Raw genomic sequence first — 18,029 nt, 5'->3', positions numbered from 1 at the left:
CATAACCTTGAAGGCAGAGGCTGCCTGATGCACTTCAGCCTCGATGCTCTGCTCGTGGCAGGTGCCACATAAATGTTCGTAAAGCAAACGGAATAGGGAGCACAAAAGGGGAGGAAGGCGGGCTCTGGAGTGAGGTGCTTGGGTTCAGTTCCTGGCTTGGCACTCATTAGTGGGGTGACTGTGTGCCTCCACGTCCTTATTTATAAAATTGGATAACAGACCTGAGAGAGTGGCCGTTGGGATTAAATAAGAGAATCCAGGTACAGTGGTTAGCACGGTACCAGAATTCAATGTCAACAGCGCCTTTCCTTGCCTGCCTGCAGTGTATTTCAGGGGGCTTTGTTCCCATACCCACTTCTTCAGCTGCCACCCCAAATCCATAGAGGTAACCAGACAGAAGTCAGGTGGTCCCACCTCCATCACCGACCCCTGGCCCTGAGAAGGAAGGGTGGCACTCTGCTCCAGGGATGGGGGGTGCAAGAGGCTCTGCCCTGTGGTCAGGTGTGCGGATGTGAGTGCAGGTGCCTTGGCCTGGTCCTCATCAATGAGGCAGGGGAGGTTGGCTCTGCCAGAGTCCCAGGCACGGTGGCGGGGGAGGCCCACATCTCCTGCACAGGGAGCATTGGCCTTGCTCCTTGTTCTGCCAGCTCCCGGAGAAAGGGAAGCCCCCAGGGCCCTTCACCTGGCTCTCCCTGGCTCCTGGAAACACGCCGCTGCAGCAGGGCCTAGGCTCTGCAGCTGCCGTAAGCAACGGGACCCTCCTGCACTGCGCTCAAGCCAGCCACAGCTGGGGCTACCGCCCGGCCCAGTTCTAGACCTTCCCTCTGCGGGCTCAGGGCGGAGGGAAGCCCTGCGCTTTCTGTGGGCAGGAACCAGAATGCCAGGTGCAGCTGCACCACCTCAACTCCCCCCACTCCTCGCCCGGGGCTCCCCAGTCTGTGCTGGGTCCAAAGTCCTGGCAACCAGAATAGATGGATAGCAGAGGCCAAAGAAGGCAGAGCCCATGGGCTGGGAGGCCGAGAGTCTCCCTGGTGGAGATGTAAGATGGTCACGTTGGGCTTGGGCCTGGGAGTGCTGTTGCTGATGCTTGTGTGTGCAAGTGGGGGCCTGGGAACACGGCACTGGCTTATTTTACTCTTTCATTCATTAGTTCCTTCGTTGGTTCATCCATCCATCCACTCAGCACACTCACACACACCGAGCTTCTACCACGTGTCAGGCGCTGGGCACTCAGATGAATCCCTATGTGGCCCCTGCCCACTAAGCACTCACCTGCTATAAGGGGAGGCAGACACCTGGACATCTGGGTGCCATGCAGTATTACAGGGGCAGGACAGATGGAGGGTGATGATGGGAGTGTGTGCATGTCCATCAGGGAGGGCCAGCTCTACCAGCAGGCAGGGGAAACGTCCTAGTGAAGGTACCCTTTGGACTTCTCTGAAAATAGGTAGGTTTTTGGCAGGTAGACCAGGCAGGGGAAGGACATTCCAAGTAGAGGGAACTGGAGCAAAGGCATGGACCTATGAAGCATCTGGTGTGTTAGGGGAACTGTATCAGGTTGATGTGGGCAGTTGGGGAGAAAGCCTGGAGAGGCCAAGGTTTGGGCAGAGCCAGGGTATGTGGGTGGACTGCTGTTACGTGGCAGAGGTAACCCCTCACCCCATTGGCTGAGGATTCAGCTCTAGGGCTCATTCTGGGCCTTTAAAGCGGCAGGAGTACCTATGGAGAGATTGCTCGTGCCAGGTGCCATGTCCTTGGACAGGGAGCCCGCAGACCTCATCAAGACGCTGCATCTGGTTTTCCTTGCCACCTTCTGGGGCATGCAGATCTGGGTGATATTATTTCTTTCAGGCGTGTCTCAGGGAAGGGACTTGTCCAGCCCATGACTTTGGCTGGGTTCCTAGGGTTGTTGAACACTACTTATCGCATGCCAGGCATTAAGCAAAGGTACTGAATATATTGCACCGCCTGGAGGCATTGCAGCACTCCCTAACCCCCCATATTCGGCAGTATTTTTGCCCAGATTTACAGATGATCAAATTGAGGCTCAGGGTGATTAAGTGACATGCACACAGCCTTTATGTAGCAGAGCCAGAGTTCAAACCAGTATCTGTTGGATATCAAGAACCATGCTGTCTCTCATACACAGGAATAGAAAGAAAGGAAAAAAAAACCACAACCCAGGCCGGGCGCGGTGGCTCACGCTTGTAATCCCAGCACTTTGGGAGGCCGAGGCAGGCGGATCACGAGGTCAGGAGATCGAGACCACGGTGAAACCCCGTCTCTACTAAAAATACAAAAAATTAGCCGGGCGTGGTGGCGGGCGCCTGTAGTCCCAGCTACTCGGAGAGGCTGAGGCAGGAGAATGGCGTGAACCCGGGAGGCGGAGCTTGCAGTGAGCCGAGATCGCGCCACTGCACTCCAGCCCAGGCGACAGAGCGAGACTCCGTCTCAAAAAAAAAAAAGAAAACCACAACCCATGCTGTCTGTGGGCTAGAACACTACTTTTCTGGTGAGGACTTATGCTACATGCTGTTTAAAAGGAATAATAAGCCTTACAGGATCTAGTGTGTTGTTCCCATTTTTTAGATAGAAAAACCAAGGCCCAGGGAGGGCAGGGACTTGCTAGGATTAGGCAGTTCCTGGGCGCTGGCCCTGTCAGCAGGTCCTAGGGCTCCTGCCTTCTATCCAGGACACTCTAAAACAGGGAAGGACAGGTCAGTGGCTCACACCTGTAACCCCAATGCCTTCGGAGGCTGAGGTGGGAGGATCACTTGATGCTAGGAGTTTGAGACCAGCCTGGGCAACAGAGCAAGACCCCATTACTACAAAAAAAATTTTTTTTTAAATTTTTTTAAATAAAAATAAAGAGGCAGGACCCTTTTCAGTCTGGCTATGCCTCTGGAATCCAGGATTTCTGGAAGACTCCTGAGGGCTGAGTCCACTTGTGGAGAGGCCCACCCTTCATGGGGCCTTAGAGCCATGGCAGTTCCTCATCTGGGGTCAAGTCAGGGGAGAAGCATCCTAGGCAAAGAGTTGTCCTAGAGAGCAGCGGTCCTCAACCTTTTTGGCACCAGGGATGAATTTGGTGGAAGACCATTTTTCCACAGGATGGGGGAGGAAGATGGTTTTGGGATGAAACTGTTTGACCTCAGATCATCAGGCATTAGATTCTCATAAGGAGCGTGCAACCTAGATCCCTTGTGTGTGCAGTTCACAACAGGGTTCGTGCTCCTATGAGAATTTAATGATGCCACTGACCTGATAGGAGGTGGAGCTCGGGCGGCAATGCTTTTCTGCCCACCACTCAACTGCTGTGTGGCCTGGTTCCTCACAGGACATGAACTGGTACCAGTCCACTGCCCAGGGGTTGGGGACCCCTGCAATAGAGTGCCTGATACCCATAACAACCAATGCTTACTAAGCACCTACTGTGTGCCAGGTGCCAGCCATTTAATCCTGAAAACAATCCTCTGAGAATATATTATTAAATTTCCTTATATATAAGGAAACTGAGGCACAAGGTGGTTATGAAACTTGCCCAGAGTCACACAGCTATTAAGTGGCAGAACTGGACTTTGAACCGTGGCCTTTGGGTTTGAGAGTTCATGCTCTTAACTATTATGTTCCAACTGCCTTGGAGTATCAGCATCCACAGACCCTGGATGTAGATGGGCCCTGCAGGGAGGGTAAAGAGGGGCCCTGGGCCCACCAGTCACTTCTAGCCACTGATACTGCACGCACCACGTCTCACGGCCTTTGTGGGAAAGCAGCTTACCTTGGCGAATTCTGGGCTCCATCCAGAGCAGGATCTTCCCCTACTGCTTCCACATCGGCTCTGCCTGCGCCTTCTACAACCTGGTGTTTTGTCATGTGCCAGCCAAGGGAGCTCGACGAGGAGGCCACCCAGGTATGCAGGCCCTTCATGCTCCTGGCCCTGCCTGTACTCTGGCTGCCAGACAGAGCTTTGGAAGACCCCTCTGGGCATACCACTCCCTGAGCCAAATGCACCCATGGCTGCCCAGGGTGTATGAACAAACACCTGGGCCCACAATCAAGGAAGGCTACACCTCCTGCCACTGGCCCATCTCTTCTTTGCTCCAGTATTCTCACACTCACTAGTCCTCAGACATGCCAGTGAGGCACCACCACATTCTTGGAGCACCTCTGTGCTCGGCTCTGGGGGGTATTGGGAATACAGGCACCAGATGCAGGCCTGGTCCTCAAGGAGCTCACAGTCTGGTGGGGGAAAGGGGTAGGAAGTCCTGCGAGTGGACAAAGATGTCGGGAGCCACACCTGGGGAGGGCAGAGGGTCAAGGAAAGGCTTCCATGTCCTTGCCTATGCTGAGCCCTCTGCCAGGAATGCTCAGCTTGGGCCTCTTCATCCCTGAACTCCAGTTTAGGTCACCTCTGGGAAGCCTTTTCTAAGCTCCCCCACACTCCATCAGGATCAGTCACTCCTACCTCTGCTCAGCTAAAGGGGGCTTGGGCCCCCTTTGTGCACCCTCGTTTCATATTGGTTTCCACATCACTCTCCCTGATGGCCTGGGAGCTCCTCAAGGGCAGGGCCCAGGGTGGGAGCTGACCCAGAGCCAGCCTCAGTGAGGCTTGTGACTAAATGACAGAAGGAAGTAGGTCTCCCCAGCCTGGTGTGGCCGGAAATATCCAACAACCTCCACAGCAGTGGGTGGGGAGGCAGTTCTGCCCAAGAGTTAGAGTACCCTTGGTACCCGATGGACTGGAGGTGTCCTTCATTCCAGGGGTCGTAAACAGGACCCTCTGCCCTCCCCAGGTGTGGCTCCTGACATCTTTGTCCACTCGCAGGACTTCCTACCCCTTTGCCCAACCAGACTGTGAGCTCCTTGAGAACCAGGCCTGCATCTGGTGCCTGTACTCCCAATACCCGTAATTCCTACGCCCTGCAGCCTGCAGCAAAGCCTTTCCACATGCAGTGTCTTGAGTTGCTGCTCCCACTGCTCCCGATGGAGGACAGACAGGAGCATTTCACTGTCAGTAATACTGAGTGCGGCTACTATTATTAACGTCATTTGGCAAAAGATTCTGGGGCTCAGAGGTTACAAAACTCACCCAAGGTGCCTGTCACGGTGGGAGACCACAGAAGGAGGGTCGTGCCCTAACCTTTTCTCTCCTGTCATGCTTTCGTCATCTTGTGTGTGTGTGTGGCCATGGCCACGTTGAGTGCCCAGTGGTTTGGGCAGATAACATTGGACATCATGGGTGACATGCATCTCAACGAATAGAGCTATGGCTTGGCCACAACATTGGCCCCTTCTCCAGGAAGTCCTACACTCATTACCAAGTCTTGCTACCAGGACCTCTGCAACCTGGGCTGCACCTGCAATGGCCTGAGCCTGTACTACCTGGCCATGCACCTCTCCACACTCTGGTCCCACGTGGCTTTCTCCCAAGTGAGCCTCTGGCCCTGCTGGGGGAGGGGGCTCCCTTGGCAAGCCTGCTGTGCTGAAAAGGCCCCAAATCCACATTCAAGGTTCCTAAATCCAGAATGTAGAACTGCAGGGGGTCTTGGGGATCTCTCCGACCCTCTCTATAACACACGGTGGGCGGGTGGGGGCGGGGGAGTTGATGCGCATAATGTGACAGAGCTTGCTCCAGGCCACACAGCTGGGCTGTGTAAACTGCTTCTGTCTACTTGAGGTCAGTGAGGAGGCTGACATCCACTTTCCCGATTGACCTAGGGTTCACGGTAGGCCCATTTCTAGCCACAAAGGCTTCTCTCCCCAGCTGCAGACACACCATGGACCTTACGTGTCCACAACACAGTGGTGTCCCAGGCCCCATTCCCTCTGGCTTTCTGCAAGGACTGCCCACTAGGTCTTGGCAATAAGGGGCCAGGCCCTGTTTCCCATGTCAGGGATGGGGATGAAAAAGGGTTGCAGAAAGAACACAGCAAACATTCAGTCCTTCATTTCCCTTCTCCATTTGATAGATGTTCAGAGAGAAGGAATGTCATGTGACCCACATGATGGGTCAGGGCAGGGTCAAGACTCCAGGTTCCCATGTGGCTAACAGTACTTGAATACAGGATCAGGCGTCAGCAGGTGCAGAGCTCTCCCCTTTTCCCATCCCTCTGTACTAACAATCCCTAAAATTACTCTCTCAGTCTCTCCTAGGTCTGACAGCAGAGAGTGCACAAAGGACCTCATGTCCATCGGCCTCCTGGTCCTCAGGCCCTTAGGTTACCAAAACCAGGCCCTCAACTGGTCCTCAGGTCCTTAAGTGGCCAAAACCAGGCGTAGGAAGGAGACTGAACTTCAGCTTCCTGGCCACAAGCCACAGACGGACCGGCACCTGGAAGCTGCATGGTTCTTTCTTTGTAAGTATTCCACAGCCAATTTCCTTTCAAAGACAGTGAGGCACACTACACAAAACTCTAAATTAGTCTACTTTTGTTGTTTGTGTTTGAGACAGGGTTTTGCTCTTGTTGCCCAGGCTGAAGTGCAATGGCACGATCTTGGCTCACTGCAACCTCCGCCTCCCAGGTTGAAGTGATTCTACTGCCTCAGCCTCCCGAGTAGCTGGGATTACAGATGCCTGCCACCACGCCTGGCTAATTTTTGTATTTTTAGTAGACACGGGGTTTGCTATGTTGGCCAGGCTGGTCTCGAACTCCTGACCTCAGGTGATCCACCCACCTCCGCCTCCCAGTGTCGGGATTACAGGCGTGAGCCACCGCACCCAGCCTCAAATTAGTCCACTTTTAAGGACAGCAGCTGGTTCCAGTTTACTGATGTATTAGTTCTGCTATAGTAACAACCAACCCCTAAATCTCACTGCTTACTACAGCAAACATTGCCCTCTCATTCCTGTGACACTCAGTGGCTGCAGGCCAGCTGCTGTAGCTCAGCTCCATGGAATGGCTCCTCTGTGGGAGATGTGTTCTCACTGCAGAGGGAAGAACACAGGCCAACCACACATGACTCTTGAGGCTTCTGTCAGACACAGGACAGCTCATGCCTGCGCATATCCCCCTGCATCGGGAGCAGGGAAGTACACTCTCCCGGGGGGATGCGGTGGGGGCACTACAAGAAGTCACACAGCTACAGGTCAGGATGGATAAACTCCTCTTAGGAACGGGGCAACAAACAGCTGCGGACAAAAATATACCGTATAACAACCCAACATGCTACAAGATTTTCCAGTTTAAAAGACACAAAATCCTAAATGTCAAAACTGCAGAGGAACTCAGGCCACTGTGAAAGTCTGTCACAGTCCTCCATATGGCAAAGATGAAGAAAATTGGCAATCATCTTTTTAGGGGTACCAAGGATCACAGTTTGTATGGTCTTTATAAATGCAGAGCAAGATGTGGCTTTCCTGCCCCCATTTCACCTCAAGGCATCTGCAGCAACCCCACGTGGCTTCCCTCTGTGAGCATGAAATAACTTGAGGCCAGGGTCTCAGCTTTAAAGCCTTGGAATCCTATGCATTGTTTGCTTGTGTGTAGATGTGCAGTTTGAGGGGTAGCTTCTCTAAGGTGTCAAACTCCACAAAAGTTCAGGATCATGTCACTGGATCCTGAGTCCATCTCCACAGACCAGGGTGCCCCTCAGGTCAGTTGCTGTGGTAACTGCAGCAGATGGTCCCTTTAGCAATGGAGTCCAGGGACATCATGGCCAAGGCCCAGAGTTTTATATCAACTGAGGAAGGTGAAGACCAGCCAGAGAGGCTGCAGTTGACGGATGCCAGCGGCTCCTCCCTCACCACGATGCTAGGAAGGACTATCCCCAGGGTGATGGAAAGAAAGCACTGGACTCCAGCAGTATGTCCAGCTGATTCAGGTGTGCTAGGTTCCCAGCAGAGGAGGGTGAGGGAGGAGATCCAGGGGCCCTGGCTTAATCATCGTATCTGGTACACCTTTCTCCCCCGGAGATAATTCTTGCAAAAAGGAGAGGATCCTACACAGACCAAAAATGCTGGTGTCAGGGCTTTCACAAAGTACCTGCCGTGAACACAACAAAAGAGAGGGTGTTAATTTAATTACAATCTTAACCATCCATGCACCTTCCTAACAACATTCAAGGTGAGCCTTTGGATGGCAGTCAACATGAAAACGTAAGTTTAGCACAGTTATTTGGTGGTTCATAAATCTGGCAAATTAGCATGACATTCTCATCCTTACAACCTAGCCAGAACCTTTAGGCCAGTCCTCTGGCATCATGCATGTCTGAGGCTAAATATGAAATAAAAATATAAAGCATGGTTTTATTCATTCATTCAACATTCAGTGGTAAGCCAGGCCCTGTGCTGAAAACACAGAGATTAAAAAACAAACAAACACCCACACACCATCATCTTTGTTGTCAAATTCGGTCCTGGAGGGGAGGGAGATGAGGAACAAATTAATGACAGCAAGGCACAACTGCAGAAGCATTTGTGAGGCACAGCATTATCCCAAGGAGGCACGATTCCCTCTATGAGGAAGGGAATCAAAAAAGGCTTCCTGGAAGATGCCATGTCTGAACTTGGCTTTAATTTGGGGAAGGGGTGGTGATGGGGGTTGGGGAGCAAAAGCCAGGAGGCGCAAGTAACCGGAACGTTTGCTGTGGCTAGGGCACAAAGCAAAAGGAGTCAGGCAGGCTGGAGAGGCAGGGAGGGCTTTGGCCTCCCAGGGATAGGGCTGTTGCATTACTCAGTGGGCCTGCTTTGGGACAGAGGGCCTATTTCGTGGCTCCACCCAGTTTAGGGTCTGAAGTTGCCAGAAATCAGTCCTGGGTAGGCTCTTGCCTATGGTAATAATTTTAAAGGTAGTAACTTTCAACAGCATTTACATTTTCTGAGAAGCATGAAACTGGTTTCCTCCAAGCATCGGTCTGCTTCCTATTTAGATTTCTCCTCTGGGGTAGGGCAGAACTCAGGCCTTTAAAGAATTCTGGGTAATTTGCTAACAACTGAGAAAATGAGCAGCTAAAAATGTGTCCACAAACTAGAAGAAGAGAGATTTGGGACCAGAGCAAAACACCACCAAAGGTATCAATCAGATCTGGAAAAACCTTTCCTTCCTGACTACCAAGCCAAAGCATTAAGACTAGCTGGACACCCCTATCACATCACTCAACACTACACCAGCTCCCATCCAATCTACCTCCTAAACCTCTTTCTAATCCACCTCCTCCTACTTCAGGCCTCGCCACTGAACGGTACACTTCAAATCTTTACATCACTCTGTAATTTTTTTGGGTGGTGGGAGGATGGGATCTCACTCTCACCTAGGTTGGAGTGCAGTGGTGTGATCATAGCTCACTGCAGCCTCGAGATGCTGGGCTCAAGCAATCTTCCTGCCTCAGCCTCCCAGATAGCTAGGACTACAGGTGCACAACACCATAAAAACAATTTCTGTAGAGACAGGATCTTGCTGTGTTTCTCAGGATGATCTCTAACTTCTGAGCTCAGGTGATCCTCATGCCTTAGCCTCCCAAAATGCTGGAATTATAGGTGTGAGCCACTGTACCCGGCCTATTCTGTACATCTTTTAAAATCTTTTTAATTTTTAAAATCAACCCTGGTGTACACCACAATCAATCAGGATAAAGTTTACGTTCCTTAGCAGGGCATTCAGGCCTTCCTGTATGGTCCTAACTTAGCTTTCTAGCCTCATTTCCTACCACATCCAACCACTCTCTTTACACTAATACACTGGGCTCTTTTAGCTTAAGTGCAAAAGCATCTGCTTTTCTCTTCTTTGCTTTGCTCAAAGCTTAAGGAAAAGTAGTCCAAGAGTCAATTTGCAAATCTGCTGAGGGTTTTCCCTTATAGTCCAGGAACACCTCACGGCTTCTCTGAGACAGCTGCCAAATCCAACTTGCTGCCACTGCTAATGACAAAGATGCCCTCCTACAGCAGGACTGCCCTGTGCAGTTTACAACAGCACTTCAACTCCTATCCTCTCATTGGCTCTCAAGTACCTGAGAAATGTGTAGGCATGTATTACTCCCATTCCAGAGATGAGGCGGCAGTCCCAGAGAGGCAGCATGTGCTTAGAGTCACACAGCCAGTAAATGATGATGGGTCTGACTTCAAGAGCCAATGCTGTCTTCATATGACAGTATCAGGAGCCGGGTCACTAGCATGCACTCGATATCCCAGCTACCTGGGAGGGTGAGGCAGGAGAACTGCTTGAGCCCAGGAGTTCAAGACCAGCCTGGAGAAGATACCCTGTCTCTATCAATCATAAAAATAATTTTAAAAAAAATTTTAGGGGCTGGGTGTGGTGGCTCACATCTGTAATCTCAGCACTTTGGGAGGCTGAGGTGGGTGGATTGCTTGAGCCCAGGAGTTCAAGACCAGCCTGGCCAACATGGTAAAACCCTGTCTCTGTTTTAAAAAAAAAAATTTAAAATAAGAAAAAGCAAACAAAGAAAGAGCATCAGGAGACATAGGTATAGGTACAATTAGGAAAAGGAAGGCTGGCCGGGTGCAGTGGCTCGCCTGTAATCCCAGCACTTTGGAAGACCAAGGTGCGTGGATCACCTGAGGTCAGGAGTTTGAGACCAGCCTGGACGACATGGTGAAACCCCGTCTCTATTAAACATACAAAAATTAGCCAGGCATGGTGGCGGGTGCCTGTAATCTCAGCTACTCAGGAAGCTGAGGCAGGAGAATTGCTTCAACCTGGGAGGTGGAGGTTGCAGCGAGCCAAGATCGCACCACTGCACTCCAGCCTGGGTGACAGAGCGAGACACCGTCTCAAAAAAAAAAAAAGGCCATCCTAGTAGCCTTCATATACAAAAGCCAGGCAGCTTTTCCCTTCTCAGACCAGCCCTATTTATCTCCCCTGGTCTGGAGTGTTATGGCTGTGGTGCAGTGGGCTATCATCACACTAGAGCCTGTTTGACCAACGGCTAAGTTTAATGGGCCAGGCCAGTCTCCATGGCTGCTGTCTCACACAGCTCTGTGCTCAGGGCAGAAGGGACGGGAGTATGAGGCAATCAGCAGCGGAATGAGAACTGGCTGTACTCCTGGGATGGTGCCTGAGTGATATGGTTTGGCTCTGTATCCCCACCCAAATCTCATCTTGTAGCTCCCATGATTCCCATGTGTTGTGGGAGGGACCCGGTGGGAGATGACTGAATCATGGGGGTATGTCTTTCCTGTGCCGTTCTCGTGATGGTGACTAAGTCTCACGAGATCTGATGCTTTTAAAAATGGGAGTTTTTGACCGGGAGTGGTGGCTCACGCCTGTAATCCCAGCACTTTGGGAGGCCAAGGCAGGTGGATTACCTGAGGTCAGGAGTTCGAGACCAGCCTGGCCAACATGGTGAAACCCCGTCTCTACTAAAAATACAAAAGTTAGCCGGGCGTGGTGGCAGGCACCTATAATCCCAACTACTCAGGAGGCTGAGGCAGGAGAATTGCTTGAACCCAGGAGGTGGAGGTTGCAGTGAGCCGAGATAGCACCATTGCACTCCAGCCTGGGCGACAAGAGCAAAACTCCATCTCAAAAAAAAAAAGGGAGTTTTCCTGCACAAGGCTCTCTCTCTTTGCCTTCCGCCATCCACGTAAGAGGTGACTTGCTCCTCCTTGCCTTCTGCCATGATTGTGAGGCTTCCCCAGCCACGTGGAACTGTGAGTTCTCCACTAAACCTCTTTTCTTTATAAATTGCCCAGTCTCAGGTATGTCTTTATCAGCAGTGTGAAAATGGACTAATACACTGAGCATCTTCCCCAGTCTACTCAGCGCCATGAGATGACTCACCTGTGGTGCTGTAGAACTCGCAGCAAGGTGCTCTTGGCAGGCACCCGGTATAGTTCTGCCCTGTCCTCATCCTCAAAGTAGACCTGCAAGATTAACAGAAGGGCAAGAGTCAGAGATAAAGCGCTTCGGCAGCCTTAGTTGAGGCTAAGCCCAGGGAAAATTAAAAAGATGGCAACGGTTAGCAGTTGAATGCCTCATTTATACGGTTGTGTAGCTGGGTGCTTTGCATTTAGTGCCCCCCATGCCGCTGTAAGAGAGGCTATTATCAGTTCCATCTTCCAAAGACAGAATCAAGGCTCAGAGAAGGAGAACAACTTGCCAACATTACCCAGCTGGTAAACAGAAGAGTCAAGACACAAGGCCAGGCCTATGTAGCCCTCCTTTCCCTAACAATTCAGACTAAAGCCATCAGGTATGTGGAGGAGAAAGCTATGGTGGCTCAGAGCAGCAAAGAGCCTGAGGAAGGAGAGAAGGATGTCTGTGCAGGGTGTCAAAGCCCAAGCAGGGTGAGGAAGATGCCTGCACAGGAAGCTGCCGGGGTGTCAGAGCAGGACCAGTGGAGAAGGGCATCCATGCTGGGGGCCAGCAGGCCTGAGTAGGGGAAGAAGGGCTCCCTTGTAAGATGGCTGTCCAAGGTGGGGTGTCAGAGGCCATGTGGGGTGAAAAGGGTATCCATGCATGGGGACAACTAATATGGAGTATACAGGCCCAACTAGGGTGAGGAGGGTGACCACTCATGGCAGGGGTGGCCTGCTGTGGGGTCAGAGTCCAAGCAGGATGAGGAGGATGTGCATGTAGGGTCGTTGGGCAGTGCGGGATGTCAGAGTCTGTGCAGGTGAGGAAGACACCCACACTGGGGCAGCAGCGTAACGTGTGGAGTCGAGTCCAAGTAGGGTGAGGAAGGCTCCACGTAGGAGAGGGGCCAGCGGTGATAACAGGAGGGGAACTGATCAAACAAATAACTATATTAAGAATATAATAAAGTCAGGCCAGGCATGGTGGCTTATGCCTGTAATCTGAACACTTTGGGAGGCTGAGGCAGGTGGATCACTTGAGTCCAGGAGTTCAAGACCAGCCTGGGCAACATGGTGAAACCCCATCTCTACTAAAAATACAAAAATTAGTTGGGCACGGTGGCAAACGCCTATGGTCCCAGCTACTTGGGAGGCTGAGGTGGGAGGATCGTTTGAGCCCAGGAGGTTGATCTTGGCAGTGAGCCAAGATCTCTCCACCACACTCCAGCCTGGGCAACACAGCCAGACCCTGTCTCAAAAAAAAAAAAAAAAAAGAACAAGAAGAAAGTCATTGTTACAAATATAGAAAGGGAGAAAAAATCCTGTGGATGTTGAATTAGAGTTGGAGATACCAATGAGACTTCATGGTTTTACACACGCGCGCACACACACACACACACACACACACACACACTCTCCCCAGCTGTGGCACTGAGAAGGCACTACTGAGGCAGTAAGCTTGCCTCTCTACCCCCATTGTATTAATCAATACACTTATACACTTATTGCACAGAGATCTCGGCTTCTAAATACCATTCTTCACTAGAAAGAACCAGGGCTCCTTGGGAAAAAATAGCTAATTCCAGAGCTGGGGCAAGGAAAGCAAAATCTGAACCTAGAACACCCTGTGTAAGAAAGCAACCGCTTAAAAAATAGACACAAGTCAAAAGGACACAGAAACAAATTTGAAGAGATTCCCACTGGCCAAATCTGGGATATTCTGAGCATTAAAGGAACAATCGTAGTAATGGATTAAAACTCATTAAATGAAACAGGAAACTATAAATCCACCAATATAAATAAATATGTTGAATGTCTGACAAGCAATGGGATATTTACACCATTTCAAAGCATCTCCCTATAAAATACTTATTAATCATAAAGAAAAAGTAACTGTACAGTGGAGAAGGCTGGCAGATCCCACCTCAATCAGGTGATCAGAGTGAACATCATGAGTAATGGGACAAATGGAGATCATGTACCGTCTGATAGGTGCAATGAGAATACAGCATCACTTCTGTAATATTCCCGCCAAACATGCATAATCCAGGCCGGGCGTGGTGGCTCATGCCTGTAATCCTAGCACTCTGGGAGGCCAAATCGGGCAGATCATTTGAGGTCAGGAGTTTGAGACCAGCCTGGCCAACATGGCAAAACCCTGTCTCTATTAAAAATACAAAAAATTAGCTGGGCGTGGTGGCGGACGCCTGTAATCCCAGCTACTCAGGAGGCTGAGGCAGGAGAATCGCTTGGACCTTGGAGGCAGAGGCTGCGGTGAGCCGAGATCACACCATTGCACTTCAGCGTGGGCAACAAGAGCAAAACTCCATCTCAAAACAAACAAATATATATAATCCAAATCTAGTCACAAGGAAACATGAGACAAACCCATAATGACAGACATTCTACAAAATATGTGGTCTGTAATCTTCAAAGGTGTTAAGATCAAGAAAGTGTACTGCAGTTGAGTCACATGATCACAAAAATATGAATAAAAATTTTTTAAGTAAAAAAAAAAAAGTGGAGGAAAGACTGAGGAGCTCTTCCATACTGAAGGAGACTAAGAGGACATGATCACTAAATACAGTATGTGATTCTGAACAAAACCCTTTTGCTATAAAGAATTTGTGAAACCTGAATGGAGTCTGAGGGTTAGATGGTAACAGTGAATTAATGTAAATTTCCTGCTTTGATAGCTATATGGGTATTATAAAGAAAAATGTCCTTTTGTGTAGGAAATACACAGTAAAGTATTCAGGGGTAATGGGACATCAGTTGGCATCCTACTCTCAAATGTTAGAAAAAGGTAATTTTTTATACTGGATATTGTGATTTTTTATTTAAAAAATCCCAACAATGGAATGTTATTCAGCCTTAAAAAGGAAAGAAATTGGCCGGGCGCGGTGGCTCACGCTTGTAATCCCAGCACTTTGGGAGGCCGAGGCGGGCGGATCACGAGGTCAGGAGATCGAGACCACGGTGAAACCCCGTCTCTACTAAAAATACAAAAAATTAGCCGGGCGTGGTGGCGGGCGCCTGTAGTCCCAGCTATTCGGAGAGGCTGAGGCAGGAGAATGGCGTGAACCCGGGAGGCGGAGCTTGCAGTGAGCCGAGATTGCGCCACTGCACTCCAGCCTGGGTGACAGAATTCTGGCTGGGCATGGTAGCTCACGCCTGTAATCCCAGCACTTTGGGAGGCCAAGAAGGGCAGATCACTTGAGGCCAGGAGTTCAAGACCAGCCTGGCCAACATAGCAAAACCCCATCTCTACTGAAAATACAAACAAAATTAGCCAGGCATGGTGGCGCATGCCTGTAATCCCAGCTACCTGGGAGCCTGAGGCATGAAAATCACTTGAACCAAGAGGCAAGGTTGCAATGATCTGAGATTGCACCACAGCACTCCACCCTAGGTGACAGAGCAAGACTCTGTCTCAAAAAATAAAAATAAATAAAAAAGAAGACAATTCTGGCTGGGCGTGGTGGCTCACACCTGTAATCCCAGCACTTTGAAAGGCCGAGGTGAGTGGATCACTTGAGGTCAGGAGTTCGAGACCAGCCTGGCCAACATGGTGAAACCCCATCTCTACTAAAAATACAAAACTTAGCTGGGTGTGGTGGCATGCGTCTGTAATCCCAGCTACTCAGGAGGCTGAGGCAAGAGAATCGCTTGAACCTGAGAGGCGGAGGTTGCAGTGAGCCAAGATCGCACCACTGCACTCCAGCCTGGGTGAAACAGCGAGACTCCGTCTCAAAAATTTTAAAAAAAAGGAAATTCTGACACATGCTACAATATGTAATGAACCTGGAAGACATTATGCTAAGTGAAATAAGCCAGACATAAAAGGACAAATACTGTATGATTCCACTTATATGAAGTACTTAGAGTTTCCATTTGGGAAGATGAAAAAGTTTTGGAGATGGCTGGTGGTGATAGTTGCACAACAATGTGAATGTACTTAATGCCACTGACCTATATACCTAAAAATGGTTAAAATGGTAAATATTATATCATGTATATTTTACTATAATTTTCAAAAAAATAAAGCAGACTGCTTCCCCCGCCGCAAAAAAAAAAAAAAAAAAAAAAAAAAAAATTAATTCCATAGAGGAACGAAATAAAACTTCTCTTACCTCCAAATTATCAGGGCAATATTTCTGCTCTAGGTCCCAAGAGGGTGTTTCACCAAACATCACCATTAGATGATCAATAAACCTAAGGATAAAACATGTACTTTCTGGGTATCAGTAACTCACGATCTATTTCCCCACATCAGTCCCCAGACACTAATTCAAAGTTATCTAGAATGTATAAAACATGAAATGCAGGCTTAACCCATTTGACAGCAGTACCCCAAATGTGTATATGTATCACTTGTCCTATTATGACATAATTTTCTTTCTTTTTTTTTTTTTTTGAGACAGGGTCTCACTCTGTCACCCTGGCTAGAGTACAGTGGCATGATAACAGCTCACTGTAGCCTCGACTTCCGGGCCTAAGCAATTCGTCTACCTTAGCCTCCTGCGTGGCTGAGACTACAGGCACAGGCCACCAGGCCTGGCTAATTTTTTTCTTTTTTTGCAGAGACAGGGGTCTCCCTATATTGCCCAGGCTGGTCTCAAACTCCTGGGCTCAAATTATCCTCCTGCCTCAGCCTCCCAAAGTATTGGGATTACAGGTGTGAGCCCTGCACCTGACTGACAGGATTTTCTTTTTTTCTTTTCTTTTTTTTTTTTGAGACAAAGTCTTGCTCTGTCACCAAGGCTGGAGTGCAGTGGAGCAATCTCTGCTCACTGCAACCTCCACCTCCTGGGTTCAAGAGATTCTCGTGCCCCAACCTCCCAGGCAGCTGGGACTACAGGCGTGCGCCACCAGGCCTGGCTAATTTTTTATATTTTTATTAGGCACGGGATTTTGCCATGTTTGCCAGGCTGGTCTTGAAATCCTGGCCTCTAGTAATCCTCCTGTCTTGGCTTCCCAAAGTGTTGGGATTACAGGCATGAGCCACCGTGCCCAGCTGACATAATTTTCTTTAAACAGCTTCAGGGTTAAAAACATTTCTGGTAGGGTGCCGTGGCTCACGCCTGTAATCCCAGCACTTTGGGAGGCCGAGGTGGGAGGAATATTTGAGCCCAGGAGTTCAAGACAAGCCTGAGCAACAGAGAGAGACTCTGTGTCTACCAAGAATTAAAAAATTACCCAGATGTGGTGATGTTCACCTGTGGTCCCAGCTACTTGAGAGGCTGAGGCAGGAGGATCACCTGAGCCTGGGAGCTGGAGGCTGTGATGAACCATAATCACGCCACTGCACCCCAGCCTAGGCGACAGAGCGAGACCTGGTCTCCAAAAAAAAAAAAAAAAAAATTACAAAAAAAATTTTCTCACACTTAGACTCATTCTACACATTAACCCTATGAAATCACAAGCTTGATATATATATATATATCTCAAAGACATATATATATATATATAGAGAGAGAGAGAGAGAGAGAGTGCTTTTTTTTTTTGACCATTTGGCCAGGTTGGTCAATCCGGCCTCAATTACTCCTGATCGGCCTCCAAAGGATTACAGGTATGCCCACGCCAATTAATATTCACTTAAATTGCTATGCATGTATTACCTAAAATGACTTCATATTTTACCAGCGATGTGTACCACTGTTTGGTAAACACAATCCTGTGGTGTTGCGTGTACTAGCCCAGTTAGTATGACGATGAGACTTTTGTCTGTCATTGCAAACCTAGTTAGTCAAGGTTCAGTCAGCTACAGGATAGAGAGGTTATTATCAAACCAGATGGTGTGAAACTCTCTAAACCATTATCTTCCCTTCTCAACCAAAAATCCACTTCTCCCTCCTGCCACAAAAACAGAGACAGCATGCAAGGAAAAGCAGAGGGCTCCTGGGCAAGTCAGTACCTGGAGTCCTCATGAAAAGCAGAGATGAAGTCCGACTGGGCATACTCTGGGTACAGGAAGAGCACAGGCCAGCTCAGCCTGCCCTGTTCATCTAGACTCAGCCTGGCTCCATGGGGGTTCTCAGAGCTGAGTCCATCCAGGAAAAGCTCACCTAGACCTTCTGAGGCTGAATCTTCATCCTCACAGGCAGCTTCTGAGAGCCTGATATTCCTAGCCTGGGTTAAAGACAGAAACACACACACATAATGCACATCTTATTGTGTGGGAGGATGCAAACCCATTTTACTGAAATAAAGAAACCATAATGCCCAGCTAATTTTTTTATTTTTTATTTATTTTTATTTTTTGAAGAGACAGAGTTTC

At 49.4% G+C, this 18,029-nt stretch overlaps 1 protein-coding gene across 2 annotated transcripts in view; it reads right to left on the bottom strand.

The window, feature by feature from the left end:
- Positions 1-6,738: 6,738 nt before the first annotated feature.
- TTC4 (tetratricopeptide repeat domain 4) overlaps positions 6,739-18,029 on the bottom strand; it is a 28,029-nt gene continuing 16,738 nt past the window's right edge. Inside the window, exons 7-10 of one of the 2 annotated variants that reach the window (XM_032137682.2) lie at positions 17,667-17,881; positions 15,883-15,964; positions 11,736-11,818; positions 6,739-7,982 (exon numbers count right to left, since the gene is read on the bottom strand). In XM_032137682.2, the coding sequence (XP_031993573.1) occupies positions 7,880-7,982; positions 11,736-11,818; positions 15,883-15,964; positions 17,667-17,881 (483 nt within the window). In that variant the 3' untranslated portion in view covers positions 6,739-7,879. The remainder of the gene's footprint in view (positions 7,983-11,735; positions 11,819-15,882; positions 15,965-17,666; positions 17,882-18,029) is intronic. The other variant, XM_058430618.1, reaches the window with a different exon arrangement.

The sequence above is a fragment of the Hylobates moloch genome, unplaced genomic scaffold, assembly GCF_009828535.3.
Source record: "Hylobates moloch isolate HMO894 unplaced genomic scaffold, HMol_V3 SCAFFOLD_18, whole genome shotgun sequence".
Classification (NCBI taxonomy): domain Eukaryota; kingdom Metazoa; phylum Chordata; class Mammalia; order Primates; family Hylobatidae; genus Hylobates; species Hylobates moloch.
This window is presented reverse-complemented; position numbering and strand designations above follow the sequence as displayed.